Here is a 19,234-nt window from a genome sequence, read left to right on the forward strand (position 1 = left end):
TGACTTATAGTTATACCTTTTAACCTTAAGATAACGACAATGAAGTATACAGCGACAAAGGTACACATGGGTCGCTCTCTCTGTCTCTCTCTCTCTCTCTCTACATCTCTCTCTTTCGGCTTAATTAATAACATGGTAATCAGCTTTAAGTACAAGCGTATTGAGACACTTGAGAAATTGAATAATGCTGATCTCTTTTGCATTTTAAGTGTTATTAAGTGTTATCTGAACAAACAACACCATATACTTATTCATATATATCATCTCTAAAGCATGCGATGAGCAGGTGGAATTGAAATTAATATCGCTGGTTATTTTTGAAATCCTTTTTCATTTCCTTTCTACTATACACATTGATTTCTGTGCTGGAGGGTGAATGCTTTTCAATTGGGATTTTGTCAAGCGTAATAATTAACAAAAGAAAACCGCTTACAATAATCATACAATACGTAAAGCTAAATCTAAAAATACAAACTAAATGACAAGTGCTTACGCTTATGGGGTTAAATGGATTTCTTTCCTCGAACTATTTTTTACCATACAACACTTTTATGGTGTAGCGTAGATAAACTTTGTGCGGATGTATATAAACTGCAGAGGTTAGACCCATTTTTTATATTACCACTCGATCCACAAGCATTTCCTGTCGTGAAATGAAACTTTCGTTGCAGGTATCCATGTTAAACACTCCATTCGGTATCATACTCTTACAAAATCGATTGAATATCGTTAACTCATTTCCTATTCTTCTACTCAGAAAGTACCTTACGCGAAAGATGCGAATAAAGTACACAACGAAAGAATGCAAAATTGCTCTGTTTGGGTCACTGCACATACCCTTCTCATTCAACCTATATTACGTACAGACTGAAATGGTAATAATACTGGGTCTTCGCTTTAATAACATTTTTAAGATTTATTGAATTAGATCAAAAATCATTTCAAGGAAATTTTTGAAGAGACTAAGCTCTTTGGGAAAGAAAACAAAGTATTAGTTAGGTTGAGTCATAAATAACTTCCGATGCAGTTAGGTAAAATCTATTGTTCGTATTTACCAGCTATAAGTCGCCGAGTTTTATCTGGTTGATGTTACACTGAACAGTTTCTTTTAACCTCTAAAATGGGGAGTCTGAAAGCGCATATTCGACATGTGATGCTTTGGAAATTTGGACAAGGCAATAGTGATAAGGTTGTCGCCCGCGGAATACTTCAATGCTTCCTGGACAAGTCATTCTGGCCGAAGGGTACTCTGGTAAGAGAATTTACATTTATCGCTAGCAAAAAACGAGTTATGCAATCCCTTAGTTCTAGAAGGAGCAAGGTTCGCGATTTGTGTACCACTGTGACATGGACAAAACTCGAAATAAGTTCAGCTGAAATTTTTGGCCAGAGTATCAAGTGTTCAGACGTGATAGTTCCAATAGAAATCCCACTGGTGCCTTGATTGCTGTTCTTTGTTGCAATTTCTGTTAATTTGTTTATCATCCCTAATACGAATAATGCCGAGTTTATTTGCGTTCGCCTGATGTCGTCTAAATTTACTTTCACATTCCTCCATCGTCTAGTTCGGCCATCTATTCACAGCACGTGACTGTCATTTGGGAAGTGTTCGATTCGATAGCTTCTAATAATCTATGATCTATCATTCTGGGTGAGTTCAATATTACGACTTTAGAATGGAATCGCGACCATGAGGGTGTTTTATATCCCGCATTATTCGGTATGAATCCTTCTTCGAAGACATAGGGAATCTGGGCTCGATGCAGCTAAATATGGTACATAATTCTAGTCACAGACAACTGGACTTGGTATTTTCGAACATAGTTCATTTATCAATTTGTCGCACCCGTCCCTTATTTAATGCGGAAGATTGATTTTATCCGACAATTCTTATGTCGGTTGATATTGTGTTTCGCAAACAAATTAATCCTAATATCAAGGTAAATACTATTTTTTTCATGCCACATGGATCATTATATATTGAGTTAAGTGTAGTAAGCTGGGATCCCCACATTAGTGATCTTGTTAGTGGTTTAAATTGCCTTTATTACACAATGAATGTCATTTCTCGGGTTTCGTGCCTCTTAAGTTGACCGAAAGTATGCTTAGGTGGTCTCCTTGGTGGATGAAAAAGCTTAAATGCCCCACAAACCATCGAAATAGACTGTTTAAAGAGTTCATAGAAGCATTTGATCTGAATTCTTTTTCAAGTAGGGTTGGAAAATTTCTCGAACCGCTTTACATTGATCTTAGTTATATGAATATTGATAACTACCCCTATAATATTGAGAATGCTTCACAGTTTTTACAAAATGAAATTCTCGGACTCTAAAATTTTAATGCCCTATATGGGCAAAGATTTTCATGTTTCACCGGTACAAATGGCATTCTTTCGAGGGTTCTAATCAGTTGCGCGGATGTTTAAGTCAAACCGATTAAGTATATCCTTAATCTTTCTGTGTCTTGTGGAGTTTTTGCAGATATCTGGAAATGCATTTATTTTTTAACGCAGCGTAAGTCTGGCAATCGACAATCTATTGAGAATTACAGAGGCATTGCGAAACTTTCCGCTTTGGCTAAATTGATGGAAGAACTTGTTACAAAAGAATTAGTTAACAATGTTAAATCAGTTATCCCATCTTGCCAACATGGCTTTCTGAACGGTAAATCTACTGTCTCTAAACTCTTAGAATTTGCTTGGCACGTCTTTGACACATTCAACAGTTGCATGCCATAGTAAGGCGTTTGACAAAGCTAATCATGAGTTACTAATTTTTAAGGTAAAAAAAATTGGTTTCAGTCACGGTTTAGTCACGTAAATTGGTTTCCTTCTCATCTTATGGATCGTATCCAAAGAGCGTTAATTAGATCGTACCTGTCCGGGCGGGCATATAATGATGAAATCTGCAGTCCAGGTCCACTGTTCTTTTGTTCATTTAGAAATGATTTGCCTAAAATAATAATGCATAATAAAAAGTATGCTAATGATGTTACACTGTTTCTCTACTCGCCAAGTTTAGAAGATTTCCGTCTCCTAGAATCCGATATATTTTTACTGTGGTGTCATTGAATATAAAAAAAAATGTAATTCGAGTCTAGATGAGCCTTTGGAGTCGGTATCGTTATTTAATGATTTTCGAGTAGTTTTTGATAGGAAACTGACATTTAATTTCCATGTGTAATCGGTGGTACACAAAGCGAGATCTGCACTTGGCTTCATTAAAAGGTGCGTAAGGTGTTACGAAAGATCTCCACATGGCTTTGGTAAGGCCTTTAGTGGAATATGCGTCTGCCATTTGTTCTCCCAGTTACAACTATTGCACTGATATAATTTCTTTTGTTTGCCTTGAGAGGACTGCGATCGGATAATAATAGAACATTACCTCCCTAGGAACAGTGTTTAATTTTGATCCATTTACCAACTCTTGAACGCGGAAAGTTGGTGCATGGAATAGGGTTTTTACTGAAACTTATTTAAGTGAATATTTCGTCGCCAATATTGTTTGGTAGACTTGATTTTAATATTCCTACAAGGATCAAGGAATTTCATTCTTCTTCTGTCGCAATGTAGAAGTAATTGTGAAGTCTTTTCTCCTTTCCACGTCCTCTGCAAGCAATTTAACGACTTTTATTATTTATCTTCGATGGACGATTCCAGCGATTATGTGAAGTCAACCTTAAAAAGATTCCTCAACTCAACGTAATTCGGCTCAGGATCCGTGATTTCATTTTCTGTAAAACACCTACAAATGTTATTATGTAGCTTTGTTTGTCTCATTCATTCTCCTTCTTCACAAACCGATAAGGAATGCATTGTTCATCTTGGTTATTTACTTGGTTTAAAAACTGATGCTTGCTACTTAGGTGGTGAGACTAACTTTAATTGCTAGTCTTAATTTAAGATAAATATTTTACTCTTAATTTATAATCATTTTTGTTCATATTCTCTGATTGGTTTATCTTGTATGGGCTATATTAGCTAATTAAGTAAATAAATAAATAAATATTAGCTCTGCTCTCTTGCCAAGTCAGGACAACGTAAACCTTGAACTTTGTCAACGAAGACGATTGAATCCTTTCTTGACAATCGTCGCTGGCAGTCTGAGCAACTTTTTTACCGTTTTCGAGGTGGAATTGCAAAATAAAGTACAGTCGTACGGTTACTCATTTTCGAGGCAGCACGATATCTCATATGAAGATGAAGTTTACCTAATTATTAGACACAAATTTCAGTTATGAATGGCCAATGGCCATTTGGAACGACAACGATATATCGTTAGAAGAAAACGCGAAATTGTTTTGTATGTTTCCTGTCTATTTTATGTACTAACATGCATTCATGTTCGCCGCTGTCATCTTTAAGAAACTTATTTACGTTTGAAGGTTTCGTTATCCCCGCTTGAAGGGATCTCTTTTACAGAATTCATATTAATCCTTAGTAAGGTGAACTGTCTGCCCTCTTACCTAGTGCCAGATGCAGCGAACTTGAGCGATTGTTTTTTATTAATTTTTTTAGTTCTAAATATTCAAATAATTGAAGCGATTGTTTTGAAAACAAATGTTTAAAAAATTATATTTTGTCTTTTTTACAATTTTCTAAATTTTTATTTTTATTTGGAAGCCTATTATTACCTATTAAATTGTTGTTGTTGCTGTTTTTGCTATTGTTATTATTATTAGAAACAAGCAGCAAAATAACCCCAAATTGAGGTCATATCCTTTGTACTTTTAACTAATTGCAACGTCCATTCCGCTTAAAAAGACACGCACGCACACGACCAAAACTAGTCTTATGTATATACAGCCAGCAGCAGTAGCACCAGCAGCTGTATAATAAATTCATTCACAGCTGCAATCGCACATACGCGTCCACGCCATTCATTCACGTAGAGTGTATATGTATATGTATAACTTTATATGTTTCACACACGCAAAGCAGGCGTTTGTTTCCATCAATTCTCTAGATTTTGCCATTTTTTTTTCTTATGTTTTCTTTATCGTGAAAAACTTAAACTAAACAAAGTTTTTTTCTCTTTTGCAACAATTTTCCTTTCTTTCCTTTTTTTGTTTTTTTTCTTGTTACTTATTATTTAAAAAAATATTTATCATTAAACATTTTTTCCCGACACCGCGTTATCCTGTCTGCATGGCACGTTCGTTAGCTTATGAAAATTGGGGCAAAAGCATCATAACATTTTCTTCTTGCCGTTCATTTTGTTGTTATTGCTATTGCAAATTTCTTGATTGCTTTTGCTTTACTTTTATTTAGAATGTGTTTGCTCTCATTATTGTGAACTCACACATTTTCCTTATAACACTTTGCGGTTTATTAAGCATTTAAGTCGTTTTATCCGCATTTTAAAGTCCGTTTAGTTAGAGAGATTACGCGCAACTAAGTTTGCCATGCAGTGGACGTTGCGTCTGCACGAGAGTAATTTGTGTAAAAGTTTTTGAAAAAAGCTTTTTTCATTTGCTTGCAAAAAACAAAAACAAAAACAAAAAAAAAACATGGCTTTTATTTATACAGAGGATGCAAGTTTTTCGGAGTTTGATATGAGGGTCATATGTTGTGTATTCGGAGTAAGCGGAAAAGTGTACTTTTCTGCTTGACGGTTGCTGGCAGTAAGGAAATTTGAATATGTTAATTACAAAGTTGAATAACTTTGCCTGTTGAGCATTCGTTCATCAACTTTCAAGAATGTTAAATGTATTGAATCGTAAGTATAGTCTCCATCAGGCTTCGTCTGCGAAAATTCTTTACTTTACTCCTTTAATCCTGTAAACAAAACCGCAAGATGTATTAGCTTGCGAACTCCTAAAGTTCCTTTGGATAAGCTTAGGCAAGTTTATATATATTATTGATCTAACAGCTCGAATATTTTTCCGTTACTTCGGCGCAAATCTAAAGTCAAAAATCACGATTCGGTTGTCAAAAACAATATGAAAGTCAATAACCAACAAGTAGGAAAATTATATTATGCTTTGGCTCAACCTGTTGCTGCAGAAGAAGGCTAAAGTTAATACTACTTTCTTGCTCAGAATTCTTTATCTCTATCGTTCTGGCGTTGTCATGACTTGCTGCTCGAAATATTCAATAATTTCGCTGAATTCTTTACAAATCGCTAAACACTTGTTTTCATTATCACCTTAGCAAGTGCAATGATTAGCTAAATACTTTTTACAATCATCATAAGAAGTACATGTTAGGTCAAGAATAAGTTATTTATATGCTTGTAAGGCATACCAATGCATACCGCAGAGTCAATAACTTAATGTATAGCTTTGATCGCTATGAAAGATGGAAATCTTTGGTCCATGCCTGTCTAACTGTCCATCTCTGGAAAATACAATTGTTCTTTCATAATCTTGTTTGAAAAATTTATTTTTACCTATCTGGCTAGGCTTATAAGCAAACTAATTAATTGGTCTTTGGGTCCGTACTTGAAGCGAATAAGAATACCTTTAGATTACTTGTATATCCGTCGTTAAAGCTAGTAAGTATTTAGCCATCAACCTCGTTAGGGAAAAAGCTAACGTATGCCTCTACTTTCATTAAAATTGTACATCTTTTAATTTAGAGACTTGCGTTAGTATTGAACTTTTTCTTCTTAAAACCGTCGCGTTTGAAAATGAAAAAAAGTGGAGTATAGGCTCACCCATAATTACCGATAATCCGCAAACAAAAGACCGGCACTTTTTACCTATGTTTATAGACCTATAAGGTGTCGCTAAAGTCTGCTTATGTATGTTATATAGTTTGTGATATACCGTCTACAATCCGTTTTCAATGAATCTTCTAATTAAGGGCTTTTATTGCACTTCTGGTATTCTGCTTGTTACTTAAAATAGAAGAAAGAAAAATGCTTTAATAGGTTATGGGCCATCGTCAAACATCCCACACCACCCTACGCCATATTCACTGAGAGCGTTCGCCTTTGTTCCAAAATAGAGACGTGTTTCAACTATCTTCGAAATACCTCAAAAATTACGACAGGTGGACGGAAGGACGGACATGCTTAGATCGACATAATAAAAATTGGGTCTACCTCAAGTCCTTCCAAGTGCTACATTCCACCACATAAACTTATTATATCCTTGCATCGACCAGTGGTACAAGGTAAAAAAATGAAAATTTAATAGTTGAGGAATCGTTTCTAAAGATTGGAGACTTCTGTTATCATTAATTGCTCAAAATTTAAGATTTATTATAATATATTAAAATCACCATCACCAACCTTCTTAATATGAACCCGAAACGTAGAGTGCTAAGATATCAGAAAGAAAGTTTGGGAATTTTGTAATATTTCGTAGGCAGGCAACTTAAAGATGAGATGAGCGCATTTTCCCACTGCAAGGCATCGGTTTATTCATTTCACTTATTTATAAAATGCTTCTCTTAACTACTGAGTACTCAAGCTCAAGTCAAGAAGACTACGTATAATCCCCGTTACAAACTAAGTCGCACGCATACATATGTCATTAAAACGGATTTTCGTGAGACTTCGAGTTTGATTATATTAAGAAACGATACGAAATTTTGTAAGCGAGTCACCCGCGCTATTCTTTTGCAACAAAATGAATTTTCAGTCTGCTTAAGAATTTATTACGCGATAGTTGTGTGCAAAAATAAATAAAAAGCGAAGACGAAAAAAAAATAAATAAAAAATGAAATCACTTCAAAATTACAAAAAACTTATCTAAAGTTCAGCATATTATTATTATAAGAACAGTAATAACGGTTTTCGAAGCAATTAATGATAGCATGATAAATCAAAAAGCATAGCTATACTTATATATATTTAAAAAAAGGGCACAAAAAAAAAAAAACTAAACAAAAATTGTGTCAAAAATTTGTTTTTTTGTTTTTTTTTTTTAAATAAATTCTTAAGGAAATCTTATCTCTTTCTTGTTCTTTTTACTGCTTAAGCTTCTTTTTTTAAAAGGTAAGTAATTGTGATTATATTTGGAATTTGGCTTTTTATTTATTTTTCATGAATTTTGTACTTTTTTTCTTTTCCGTTAAACATTTACAAGCGCATAACAAATTGTTATCAGTGCTTGACTGTGATCTATAAAAATTTTGCTTGAAATATATTTATTATTCACGCGTGCTCTTTATGCATTCAACGGTTAACTTTTCGTGTCTATAACATTTCATGTTAAACAAAAAAAAAAATATAAAGATATAAACGAAGAAAAGCAGACGAGCGGAACAACCGATTTTACCTTAAAAGGGATTCCGAAATACCCGCTATTTTAAATAAGTCTCATCCTTGCAAACGGTAATCATTTTTGTAAGTCCTTTTCACGTACAATTGAGCCACGCAACGGTGGCGGAGTCAAAAGAATTTACAAATTATGCCTGCTGATCAAGATTTACGTACGTTCCGTCAAGAGTTCGATCGGTAGCTTCAATTTTGATTCATTAAGCGAATAAGCGAAGTCTAGCGTACATATCTTCAAAGTTTCCATCTCGGTTTTTATAAGAAGAAATGGCGAAGGTTGAAAAGAGATGCACTCGAGAAGGCCAACGATGACTCACGTCCACAGTGTCCGCTACCTTTGAAAATTAGACATTTCTCAATTATTAGGACGATCATTTTTATGCGAAACTAGAAGCTTTGCAACTCTCTCAGATGTGTTGTTGTTGTTGACAGTATCCCGCAATATGCCGGACAATTGGCGGCACGCCGAAAAGTTAGAGTAAAGGTTCGACTCTTCTCAAGCATTGGGTCGCTTGTTTTTGTCAGAGACTGTAAGAACGGATTCTCTCCGACCAACCGCGGGCAACAAAACATTTGTGGTAATAGAAACGCATTTCAGTGCGAGAAAGTCTTGAATAGGAATCATAAACAAAATGAGCCCAATACTAAAGTTACCACTCAAAGGCATGTGAGCTGAATTTGAAAATTGAAGAGCAAAACGCATCCTTTTGTACTTTTTAATATTAAATTTCTTCAGTCTCAATATTTTTTTTTTTCACCATCTTAAAATGTCCGTGAAGGGCGTCGTTGCCGTACGTAAGCGCGATGGTTTCAATAGTTAAAGCGATCAGCCATCCAGGCTGGTATATGCAGCAATTTTCGGCTGTTAATCTCAATTTTCTCAAGATTCTGGCACGAGACTGGCAAGGAGAGACAAAAGAATGAGGGACAGACACGGTTAAATCAATTTCTGAAATCAGTTGTCATCATTCTATCACAATGTTTTACTAAACTTTGAGCTCTGTAGGTCAAGAGTATGCAATTAAGCAGTGTCGTCATAATTTTATTGATTTTATACTTTTAAGGACTAACGGATGGACTAAACTAAATCAATTCGCGAAATAGTTTTCCACTATTCTTTATCACTTTGATATTTTATCTAATAACAAGGGGACGAACGGACAGACAGGTAAGGCGAGACCTGCTCTAATATGTACATTCAGTATTCTCACATATTTTTCTCTTACTTATCTTTTTGGATGAAGGGTACACACGTTGCCAATATTATTATACCATTTATGGTTAGTTCGTACTTATTTTGATAAATAAGTTTTTCTAATCTCAGCATCTTACTGTCCGGTATATAATTAGTATAAATTTATTAGCAAACACATATGCATTTATTATAACTTTTTATATAGAGCGGTTTTTTTTTTTTTTCACTAACGAATGAATAGAGGATGCCTTGCAGTTATAGAAATTACAAGAAAAAAAAAAAAAAAAATGTAAAAAATCTGTATATAGCGGCACATGTACATCCATATATTATTTTTCCATTTAATGTCGATACACTTTGATCTTAAAGCATTAAACGAATAAAGCAAAAAAAAAAAAAGAAAAAAAAAGAAAATAAGAAAAACTGATAATTGTTTCCATATGTTTTAACAGCATTTAAGCGCAATAACGTGAAAAATTATATTAAATTGAAGCTGCAATCGTTTTTTATATAATCATGATAATCATTTTCAATAGTCGAACACCTTTTTCTGAAGGTGAGACAGGCTTATCACAAAGAAAACACAAAAAAAAAAAAAAAAAAAAACGAAAAAGAAAGAAAGAAATTTGTTTCAGCTCAGATCGAATCTTTTTACACCCGCGTCCTTGGTTTGCACTAAATGCATTTCATTTTGAATTTTTAAAAAATGTTTTCCATTAACCTTATCATATCATAATTCTAAAATAAGTAAATTCTGTTATAACGTGGACGCACTGTTTCGGAGACTTACAACACAGCCTATCATCCTGGCCTAGCAAATGTAACTAATATCTATGTATATTGATACACTTGGCAAAGTAACATATCCTGGCATATATAATGGTGTAATGAAAAGAAGGAAAAACATTATAGTCCGGCTAGGCCGACTTTTAAACACCCTACATCACATTGTCTAAAATAGTTGATATTTTTGCCATAGAACACAAAATTTATAGCCTGTTTTTATAGGCACATACTATATTATGCGACTGTATATTAAAAATTAGATCTATTCGCAAATGAAGTCTTGCGTTGCGATGGAATTGTTGTGCCAAGGGGGTTTAAAAACTTTTTACTATTATGGGTTAATTATCATCGTAAAATATTAAAATTTACACTTTTTTTCGCTATAAACGATACAACACAACTTTTCAAAAGTTCATGGACAGATATCAAGTGAGCAGATGAACAGGCGGGCTTCATAATCAGTTCAGATTATCATTTTGAATCGATCGGTATAATAAAAGGTGGGTCTATCTTATGCCTTTCTGCCTGTTATATACATCCGTATTAACTCAATATACCCTGTACTATACCATAAGTGGTGTAGGGTATAACTAAACGTAAAACGTATAATTTAACCCTCTCACGACGACACGCTGATATTGCCCTTTGCGTCCTTCCACGACGACGCAGCTGAAAGATACTTTGCCCTCAAATACATCACTATCAGCAAGTTCCACACATAGATGGCGCCAGCCGCTTTGATCCATCAATTGGTTGACATATATCTACGGTATCTGTCGCGAAAGGCGTTGGTTTTTATTCTTACGCTAATACCGCGCTAAAATAGAAGAAGGGAACTAAAGTAAAACGTGCAATGACATAGTTTTAACGATCGTTAGTAGAACGATCGCAGAGTCAGTGAATCTTATGATTCTGTTTCAATGGGTGTTTCAATGATTTACCTCATCCAACTGCAATAGGCATTCTAAAAAGAAGGAAGCGGTATTTACAAATCCGATCTTCACAAATCCGACCTAGAGACCCCTTAACAATTTCAAGCAATGTAATGCATGTAATGTAAGCCTTGTGGAACACCGCAGACTACTTCTTATTCATTTTCAAAGTATTATTACTATTATGTACTTGGTCTGAATGAATTGGTGGAAACTAAAAAATTGTTAAGCGTTCACTATATATTCCACATAAAGCACATTTTTTTAAAGCGCTTTTAACCTCAAAGGGTCGAATAGAAAGCATATAGTTGAATATCTGATAGCCTTGTAAGTAACCCATATAATGAGATTATATTTGAGGATCGCTTAGCTTACAAAGTAATCGTTTGAAATCAGGAAAAATGTATTTAAATTTAATTACGTAAAGCCTAGTCAAGAATTTCAGTTTTTTAAATTACTCGAGAATTAGTTACGAAGAATGCTAGAGAAACGAATTACAATTTCTCAAACCAATCAAACTACTCGTCATGGTAAAAGAATTTTTTTAGCATAAGTTATGTAAATAGCACTCTATGACAGTTCTCTCTTTTTCTGTGCGAAGCCAAGCAATAGCGATCGATTCGAACCAACAAAAGGCAATGTGTTCACAATGCAGGAAATCATAAAAATGGAAAGTGCAAAATCCTTTATTAACGATGTGGCAGATTGGACTTTAATTTTTTTTTTTGGGTCTACCTCTGATATATCTCCGCGTTCTTGACGACGGTCGCAGAACTTGTGATGGAATTGTGCGCAGACATGTTCGCAAAGGAATGTTTTTATCGATGTTTTGTAAAGCAATTTAAAGTCTTACAAGCTTCGCATTGATGTTGAGCTTAATATTTAGATACTAAGCTATAAAAGAGCCGGCGGAGGATTGTTTTCAAATGTACAGCAAATAATAATAAAAAAGGCCCTGCCAGGCATCTCCACATTTTTTCGTCGATATGTTTACATAATTTTATTGGTTTTCACAATGAACATTATTCAAACATACACATGTACAATTATTATTGCATTTAGTATGGAGTATGGCTTGAAGTTTTCTCGAAATAAACGACGGGCTAACAAGGGAAGCTCAAAACATCTCCAAACACTATTCGAAAAAGCCGAAAGGAATAAGAAGGTATTCTTTCGAACGACTCGAAGGTGTTTATTGTAATGAACAACTTAATATGCCTTCGCAAGGAGATAGTATGAAGACTTGCTCTATTTATATGTTCGTTACTCTTTAGATGGAAATACAATGTGTATAAAGTATAGGAACTAGTGCAGATAATTAAGTAATGGCGTACTTCCAATGGATGGTGTTGCCAGACTGTTGCCAGATTGTTTTGATATTCGATCGAATTGGTCTTAGGACTGGTTCGGTCTTATATTTTGCGATGGAATTCCTACACTAAATATATACAAATGGTTTTTGTGTATTATCGGTTGCGGCGGCTTTTTAGCTTTTTCTTCTTATATAAATTCAAAACAAAACAAAGTACAATTTTTTTTTTTTGCAAATATTTTCCAATTTCAATTTGTCTGATCTTTCAAGTTAGTCACAGTGATCTTAGGCAAAAAAAAAAAAAATCTAAAATAATAACAAAAACAACTAAGCGTAACTGTTTTGCATTTATAGCAAACTTTTTTGCAATTAATTTCTTCATTAGTTTGCTTTAATTAGTTGGCCGAGAATGTGTTGGTGGCAGACATAAGCATTTATACAAAAAAAAAAAGAAAAAAAAAAGAAGATTGATAAGATTTCTATTTTCAAAGATTTTGAATTTTTTTTTTTTTTAAATAAATCAAAGGTTAGAAAAGTAATATTTAAATTTTATTTATTTATTAATACCAAATAGTTTCATTCGGGAATATAGCTGAATATAGTAATCGACGAGCCATAGAATAACAATCGATAGACAATGATTGCCGGCAAAGAAAGTTCACGAAAAAAGAATTCGCAAACGCGTAGTGAAGCGCTATACAATAAATTACATACATGGACTGAAAAATGTGCGGAAACTACTATCGGCCAATTTCTTATAGAAATGACCGATCGAACGTTGAAAATTGTGGAAGAAACAGCCAAATGGAGTTTGCCGCGAGGTAAGATAATATTATATACGATATATATATATATATATATTATATATCTTCAAGTATCTTAATCTTTTTTAATCACATTTCTTCGCTTTCTTTCGTTTAGAAGAGAATGATGCCAAACTTGTGCGTCCCTTGCCATGGATACTCTTCTTCGCTCTCATAATATGGTTGCGAGCGTTACGCATATTATTTACGACGGCGGCATTGGTGATGGGTAATAATGCCATTACTCCACAAGTGGTTGTATATTTCATACAAGATCAACGCTGTAAGCTACAAGCTTTACGTGCTCGAGGTTCCAAATCTATAAAACAGAAAGGAAGCGAATTAACAGCGAATCCCGATAATAAATTATCTCTCCCGGTTAAATTGGGTAAATTATTATCGCGAGCTATATGCCGGCCCGGTTATATAAATGAAATTCCATCGAGTAAAGTTATAGTACAGAAACCTAATGTTCAGATAACGGAAAGCGACAGCACGGTAAGTTATCATACCTTGAATTATTATTTCTCTGTCATTATTAAAAAATATTATGCACTTTTAGAGCGATAATAATGCTTGCACACCAGTTATGGAACGCGAAGATATTCATTTTCGCTTGGGCGAATTATTGAACAAGTACGCCAATAGGCCTTCCGATGACGATGATGATCCTGATTATGTGCCAAGCCCTCGCCAGTTGAAGCGGACATCTTCAGCATCTAATTCGAGCGACAGTGACAATGAAAGTGAAACAAGTGATCTCCTGATGGTAAGATATTTCATAATTTTTCTTCTCTCTGATCAAGGGATAGTAAGAATAAGTTTTTTTCAAATATTGTAATAAAATGCCTTTCTTCCGACATTACGCTGCTAACAAGAGCTATTACTTCACCATTATGTGTCGTTATGTGAACTTATTCGCCCGAACTATGCAATGATTAGTTGCGTTTTTTTGCAGAGCGCTTTTTGCTATGCATTACCTCTTCGGCACTTCTTCGTTCCTCGTTAGTTTCATTTCAGATGAATTTCGAATCTCAATAAACCCTTCCAGAGACAATCGTTTCAATTAGAGACTAAAAAACAAATTGAAAAGTTGGCTTTTCTAGATAATCTCGTTACCTTCTGCAAATGTAGGCGTGGAATTTCACAAAGATATTCATTAAAATTCATTTAATTTAATGTTTGGATGATCCCCATCAGACAGTCTTAAAGCCTTGTACCAGATATTTCATTAAATTTCATTTCTTTATCTATCCTTCAGCTGTATATAATATATAGAAATCTTATCCATGAAATATTAGAAATTAAAAATTATTGTTGAAAAAGGCTTTAGATCATTTATCATAAAATTTGATTTCATTCAATAAAGTGCGATTCATGTAAATATTAAGTATCTGCACTCGAGATATCTGTAGTTTTTACGAAGATCATCCATTTGTTTAGTTACGATGCTCTTAAAATTTAAAATAAAAAATTGGATTGTGAAAATATCAACTATATGTAAGGGGGCGACGTTCTTATTTGAATCATGATTGGGTCTGCAATAGAGTGTTCAACGACGTCTAACACTTGTCCATTCACCGCCATCATCTCCGGATTTATTTTCTTTTTTGTGTTGAATTCTTTTGGGCTTCTCCTTGTCATCCCGGCCAGCAGGGCGGTCAGTTCGCCAACTACCAGAATCTCGGTCTCGCTCACGCTTGCGGTCAACTTGACGGCGCTCACCACCAAGATATTTCTTATTACTCATTTTCTACACCAGTTATGGGAAAAGAGTACACTAAGTTTGTCCGCATGTATACAACACTCAGAAGGAGTTTAGATAGACTTACCTGATTATGCCGAATTCAGAATATAATTCTAATCCAGCTTGTTTGCCCGTTTGTCTGTCTTGTATTCTTGTGTTCAATGCAAACGGTCGCAATTTTGAGATATTATGATGAAATTTGATAGGCCGAAGTTTTCGATCCAACGACGAACGTTATTGAAAATCGTTCGAATCGTTTCGATTACGTCCTGTATGACGATTTATTTTCAAAAGCCGTCAAATGAATATAACTGCGAGACGGTGTAAGGTATTTAGCTGTGGGCTGTGGCACACTATGGTGGTTTTTCTTAGATTGGCAGCGAATTAATCCATAGCTATGCAGATTTCAAGCCAATATTTTTATAAGTTAGCATAATATGCCCGTTCAGTTCCTTCGAAGACAAAAAATGCATTTTCAAAGCGGATATTATCTCTTTAGTCGCAAGAATCTAAGTCAGCGAATAAGAAGGGAACCAAAACGAAGCAAAAAAGTCGACAATCATTATATTGGTCACTTGGGACGATTTTTTTGAACTCAAACCTTTAAATTAATGCGACAATCGCTTTCACCGTCAAAAGTGAAAAATATATTCAGTACAAATTGGAGATTGTTGATGAATATATGGGAACTTGCATTGGCACAATGGACTTTGTACACCACTTCTAAGACAAGGGTACCAAAGCTTGTCTAACCGTCCGTCTCCCGAAGACGTTATTGGGTGGTTTAAAAATTCCTACAGGCAACCTTACGTCGTTACACTTATCAGTTTAGTAGCTATTATTATACCCTACATCGCTTGTGGTACAAGGGTATAAAGAAAGACTTGCCATAGACCCACCTTTCCGTATACCGGTCGATACAAAATCATTTTTCGCACCGATCTAAGCCTGTTTTTTCCGTTTGACGTTTCTTCAAGTATTTTTGATCCATGAACAAACGCTATTAGAAATGATTCGAGTCGGACCAGTTTTCCGACCATTTCCAATGTAAGACTTTATTTTAAAAATTCCTTATATGAATAACTGTTTTCAACGAGGTGATGTAGGTTATTTAATGCTCCATTTTGGCCGATTATAATATAATTACTTGTTTTTACGTGCCAAAAAATAAGAGATCTTTATAACCTTGAATCAAAATATAAATGAATTTTCTTGTTTTTTTTTTTCTTCTAGGAATTGCAAGAGTTGGTCAATGACAAGGGGAAAGTTACGACACTACCGTTAAATGAGAATAGCATGCCACAAAAAAAGGCAACGGAATTGCGAGAAAATGGTTCAGCCTCACAACAATTACGTTCGCCTAGTCCACGCATTGAATACGATAGGGAACCTTTAACGAACACGAACCGGAATGTCAGTCATCAGATTCCCATCATTACAAAAACATTTGAAACTAATAATATAACCGAGGAGGGGCGTGTCACTTCCCCAATGAAATGCGAAGTCGGTAATGGCTATTAATTCATTTACTTTATATAAAAAAATAAAATAATAAAATAAAATAAAAATAATCATATACCTTACGTACAAACAAAGCATAAATATTTCTAAAATACGAATTAAGCGAAATTTTTGTTTTTTTTGTTAAAATATTTTTGGTAAATAAAAACTTTTGGCTTTGGAATGAAAACAACGAAACTAAAGAAACACTAATAATTTCAAAATTTATATAAAATCATAGAGAACATGAAATTTTTTCAAATAGTTCCAGATGTAACATCAAACAGTCAATCACCACAAACCACTATGTTGGTGACTCAGACGTCTATAGACGAATCGAAAAGTACTCCTGGTCATGAAACGGCAGCCACGCTAAGACCACCGGCAATTCGTGCCAGCGCTTTAGCAGGTTAGTAAAGAAAGTATTAATATTTTGTCTACTTTGCACCCAACAACAAGGACAAAGTTCTAATAAAGTTGAAGATAAGTCGCACCATCAAAGATACGATTTGCAGTCATCGGTTTGTAGTATAAATACATTTTTTTTGGATTTAAGTATAAGATATAAAGACTTAAAGTTCGTCCGTATCTTGCTGGATTTCCCACAATTGCAAGAATTGTGTTGGAAAGCTTCAATGCTAACATGTAACCAATAAAAAGGGCTAAGGCCCACATTTATTACATATTTAACATCCTTTACGATCCTACAGTTATTCATAAAACGACTTTTCAGATAAGGCTTCATATGGGAAGTGGTTGAAAAAATGGACCGATTTGAACTATTTTCACTAGCATTCGTCCTTGGGCTAAGACACGTCAATTCCGCCAGTTCATCCCAATGCCTCAAAAATTGGGGTCTATCAGTTGAACACAAGAAAACAAAATGGATAGACGGACAGACAAGTGTACGTACAATAAAGGTTGGCTTTAACTCAAGCCCTCCTGGGTGTTGTACACATCTGCCCAAATATACCCAGGTACTACACGCGGTCTACTTATCACAAGCGATGTCGGATATAAAAAGAAACATGACTTGCAAAGGTGGCTGGTGTTGTCAATTGTCTCCCGGCTATAGCAGGTGTTGACGTAAAAGTAAGTTGCCTGAAAGACGACCAAAAAAAAAGATAAATTTCGATCGATCAACCGACAAGGGCGATAAGAAGGATAATAAACGAAATGCTTTTACAATCTTTGAGGTGTTGATGGATGCGTAAAGTTCGTCTCCGGACGAATGTGTATTAATAACTTTCTTATCTTTTTTCCTTATCTCTCTCTCTCTCTCTCTCTCTCTTATATTACTGTTTAACTTGTAGTGTTTGATATTTTAATTTTATCCTATATTTAATTTTGCGGACCGTTACAGTGTCTTCCTTTAATACTACCCCTACATCAGCATCGCAATCAAGCCAAACTCCTATCGATGTAGATTTTATTGTAGCAAATAATTTAGAAAAATTGGAATGCGCGGCTACTTTAACATGTGCATCGTCATCCGAAGATGTATTTTATAGCCCGATTGGTTTGTTTTTTTTTATAAAATTTTCTCTAATTTTAATTTGCCAACAATTCGTTTTAATCGCTTAAACAGCACAAAATTTTCATCTCTTTTTTTTTTTTTTTTTTTTTTCATTTAAAAAAACTCTGGTCTGGTTTTCTTTCACATCAACCATTTACTTTTATTACTAGAAACACTAACAATTGTAAAGAAAGAAAAAAACAATAAAAAAAATAAAAAAATATTTACAATTTTCTTTGTGTTTAGGTTCTCCACAAACTTTCTACAATGCATTCTATCCATCCTCAGTTGTCGAGATATCTCCTTTAGAAGGTAAATTCAATTGATTTCTTGTCACTTTTTCTTTTCACATAAATGAAAACATTTTTCTCTGATTGCAGGCGCTATTGCTCCAGCTAATATTACTACTGCTGCTGCCAGTAAAGACGACTTTCGCGAAAATAACGAAACATCTACAGGGCATTGTACGCAACCCAAAAAGGTGCCACAAAAGACAACAACTAATCACAATTCAACGAAATCTCATTATCATCATAAAAATCGTGGCAAAAATCGTCGTTAAATTGTCTTCAATTATAATAGACATTTAAATATAAATTTACTCAAACCTTTGATTATAGTTTATAAAGAGAGTTGTTCTACAAAGTAATTTAAAACTCTTTTATCATTTTTGCATAAATTTAATGAAATTCTTTTTGCAATTCTTTTGAAATCGGCAAACCTCTTAAAAAATGCTTAATGGCATAAGATTGCATGCTGCTGATGCTTTATTGATATTATTTAGTTCAGTCATGTCATAGTTGGCAAAGTTTCATTGTTCAGCTATGAAAAAGATTTGAAATCATTTCCTACTCAAAACTTGATTGATTGACTGATTTTTACAGATCTTCTCCAAACTGAATAAAGGGATTGTTTCTATTTAGATTCCTACAGAGATCAAGTTAGTTTTTAAGTTTTTAAATCATTTGAAATTCTTTCACAATCAAAAACTCAAATATCAATTACGAGGTCTGGCTACTTTTGGAGATGCTTTCCAATATAGACGAATGCATTACTTTATCTAAATTCCTACAGAATTCGATGTTGAGTTTTTCAGTACATTTCCCTCCTTAGTTAGTTGGTTTTTCTTTTCAGATGCATGTGCTAGGTTGGGATTGATTATTATACCCATCACGAAAGGGTGAGGGGTATATTCACTTTGTAAAAACGCTTGCAACG

At 34.3% G+C, this 19,234-nt stretch overlaps 2 protein-coding genes across 3 annotated transcripts in view; one reads left to right on the forward strand and one right to left on the reverse strand.

Annotated features, from left to right (window-relative positions):
• Positions 1 to 5,008, reverse strand: part of LOC119636911 (multiple C2 and transmembrane domain-containing protein) — a 47,291-nt gene extending 42,283 nt beyond the window's left edge. The window contains exon 1 of the mRNA XM_038032632.1: positions 4,633 to 5,008. The gene's annotated coding sequence lies outside the window, so the exon portion shown is untranslated. The remainder of the gene's footprint in view (positions 1 to 4,632) is intronic.
• A 2,891-nt stretch (positions 5,009 to 7,899) lies between these two features.
• LOC119636892 lies at positions 7,900 to 18,636 on the forward strand. 2 transcript variants are annotated; one of them, XM_038032595.1, is made up of 9 exons: positions 7,900 to 7,943; positions 13,025 to 13,271; positions 13,372 to 13,751; positions 13,816 to 14,022; positions 16,234 to 16,507; positions 16,766 to 16,909; positions 17,864 to 18,019; positions 18,263 to 18,328; positions 18,397 to 18,636. In XM_038032595.1, exons 2-9 carry the CDS (start codon positions 13,088 to 13,090, stop codon positions 18,576 to 18,578), a joined length of 1,593 nt encoding a protein of 530 aa, XP_037888523.1. In that variant the 5' UTR covers positions 7,900 to 7,943; positions 13,025 to 13,087; the 3' UTR covers positions 18,579 to 18,636. The 2 variants fall into 2 exon arrangements, with proteins under 2 accessions (XP_037888523.1, XP_037888524.1); XM_038032596.1 differs by lacking the exon at positions 17,864 to 18,019 and having other exon boundaries at positions 18,397 to 18,620.
• The last annotated feature ends 598 nt before the right edge of the window (positions 18,637 to 19,234 follow it).

The sequence above is a fragment of the Glossina fuscipes genome, unplaced genomic scaffold, assembly GCF_014805625.2.
Source record: "Glossina fuscipes isolate IAEA_lab_2018 unplaced genomic scaffold, Yale_Gfus_2 42, whole genome shotgun sequence".
Lineage (NCBI taxonomy): Eukaryota > Metazoa > Arthropoda > Insecta > Diptera > Glossinidae > Glossina > Glossina fuscipes.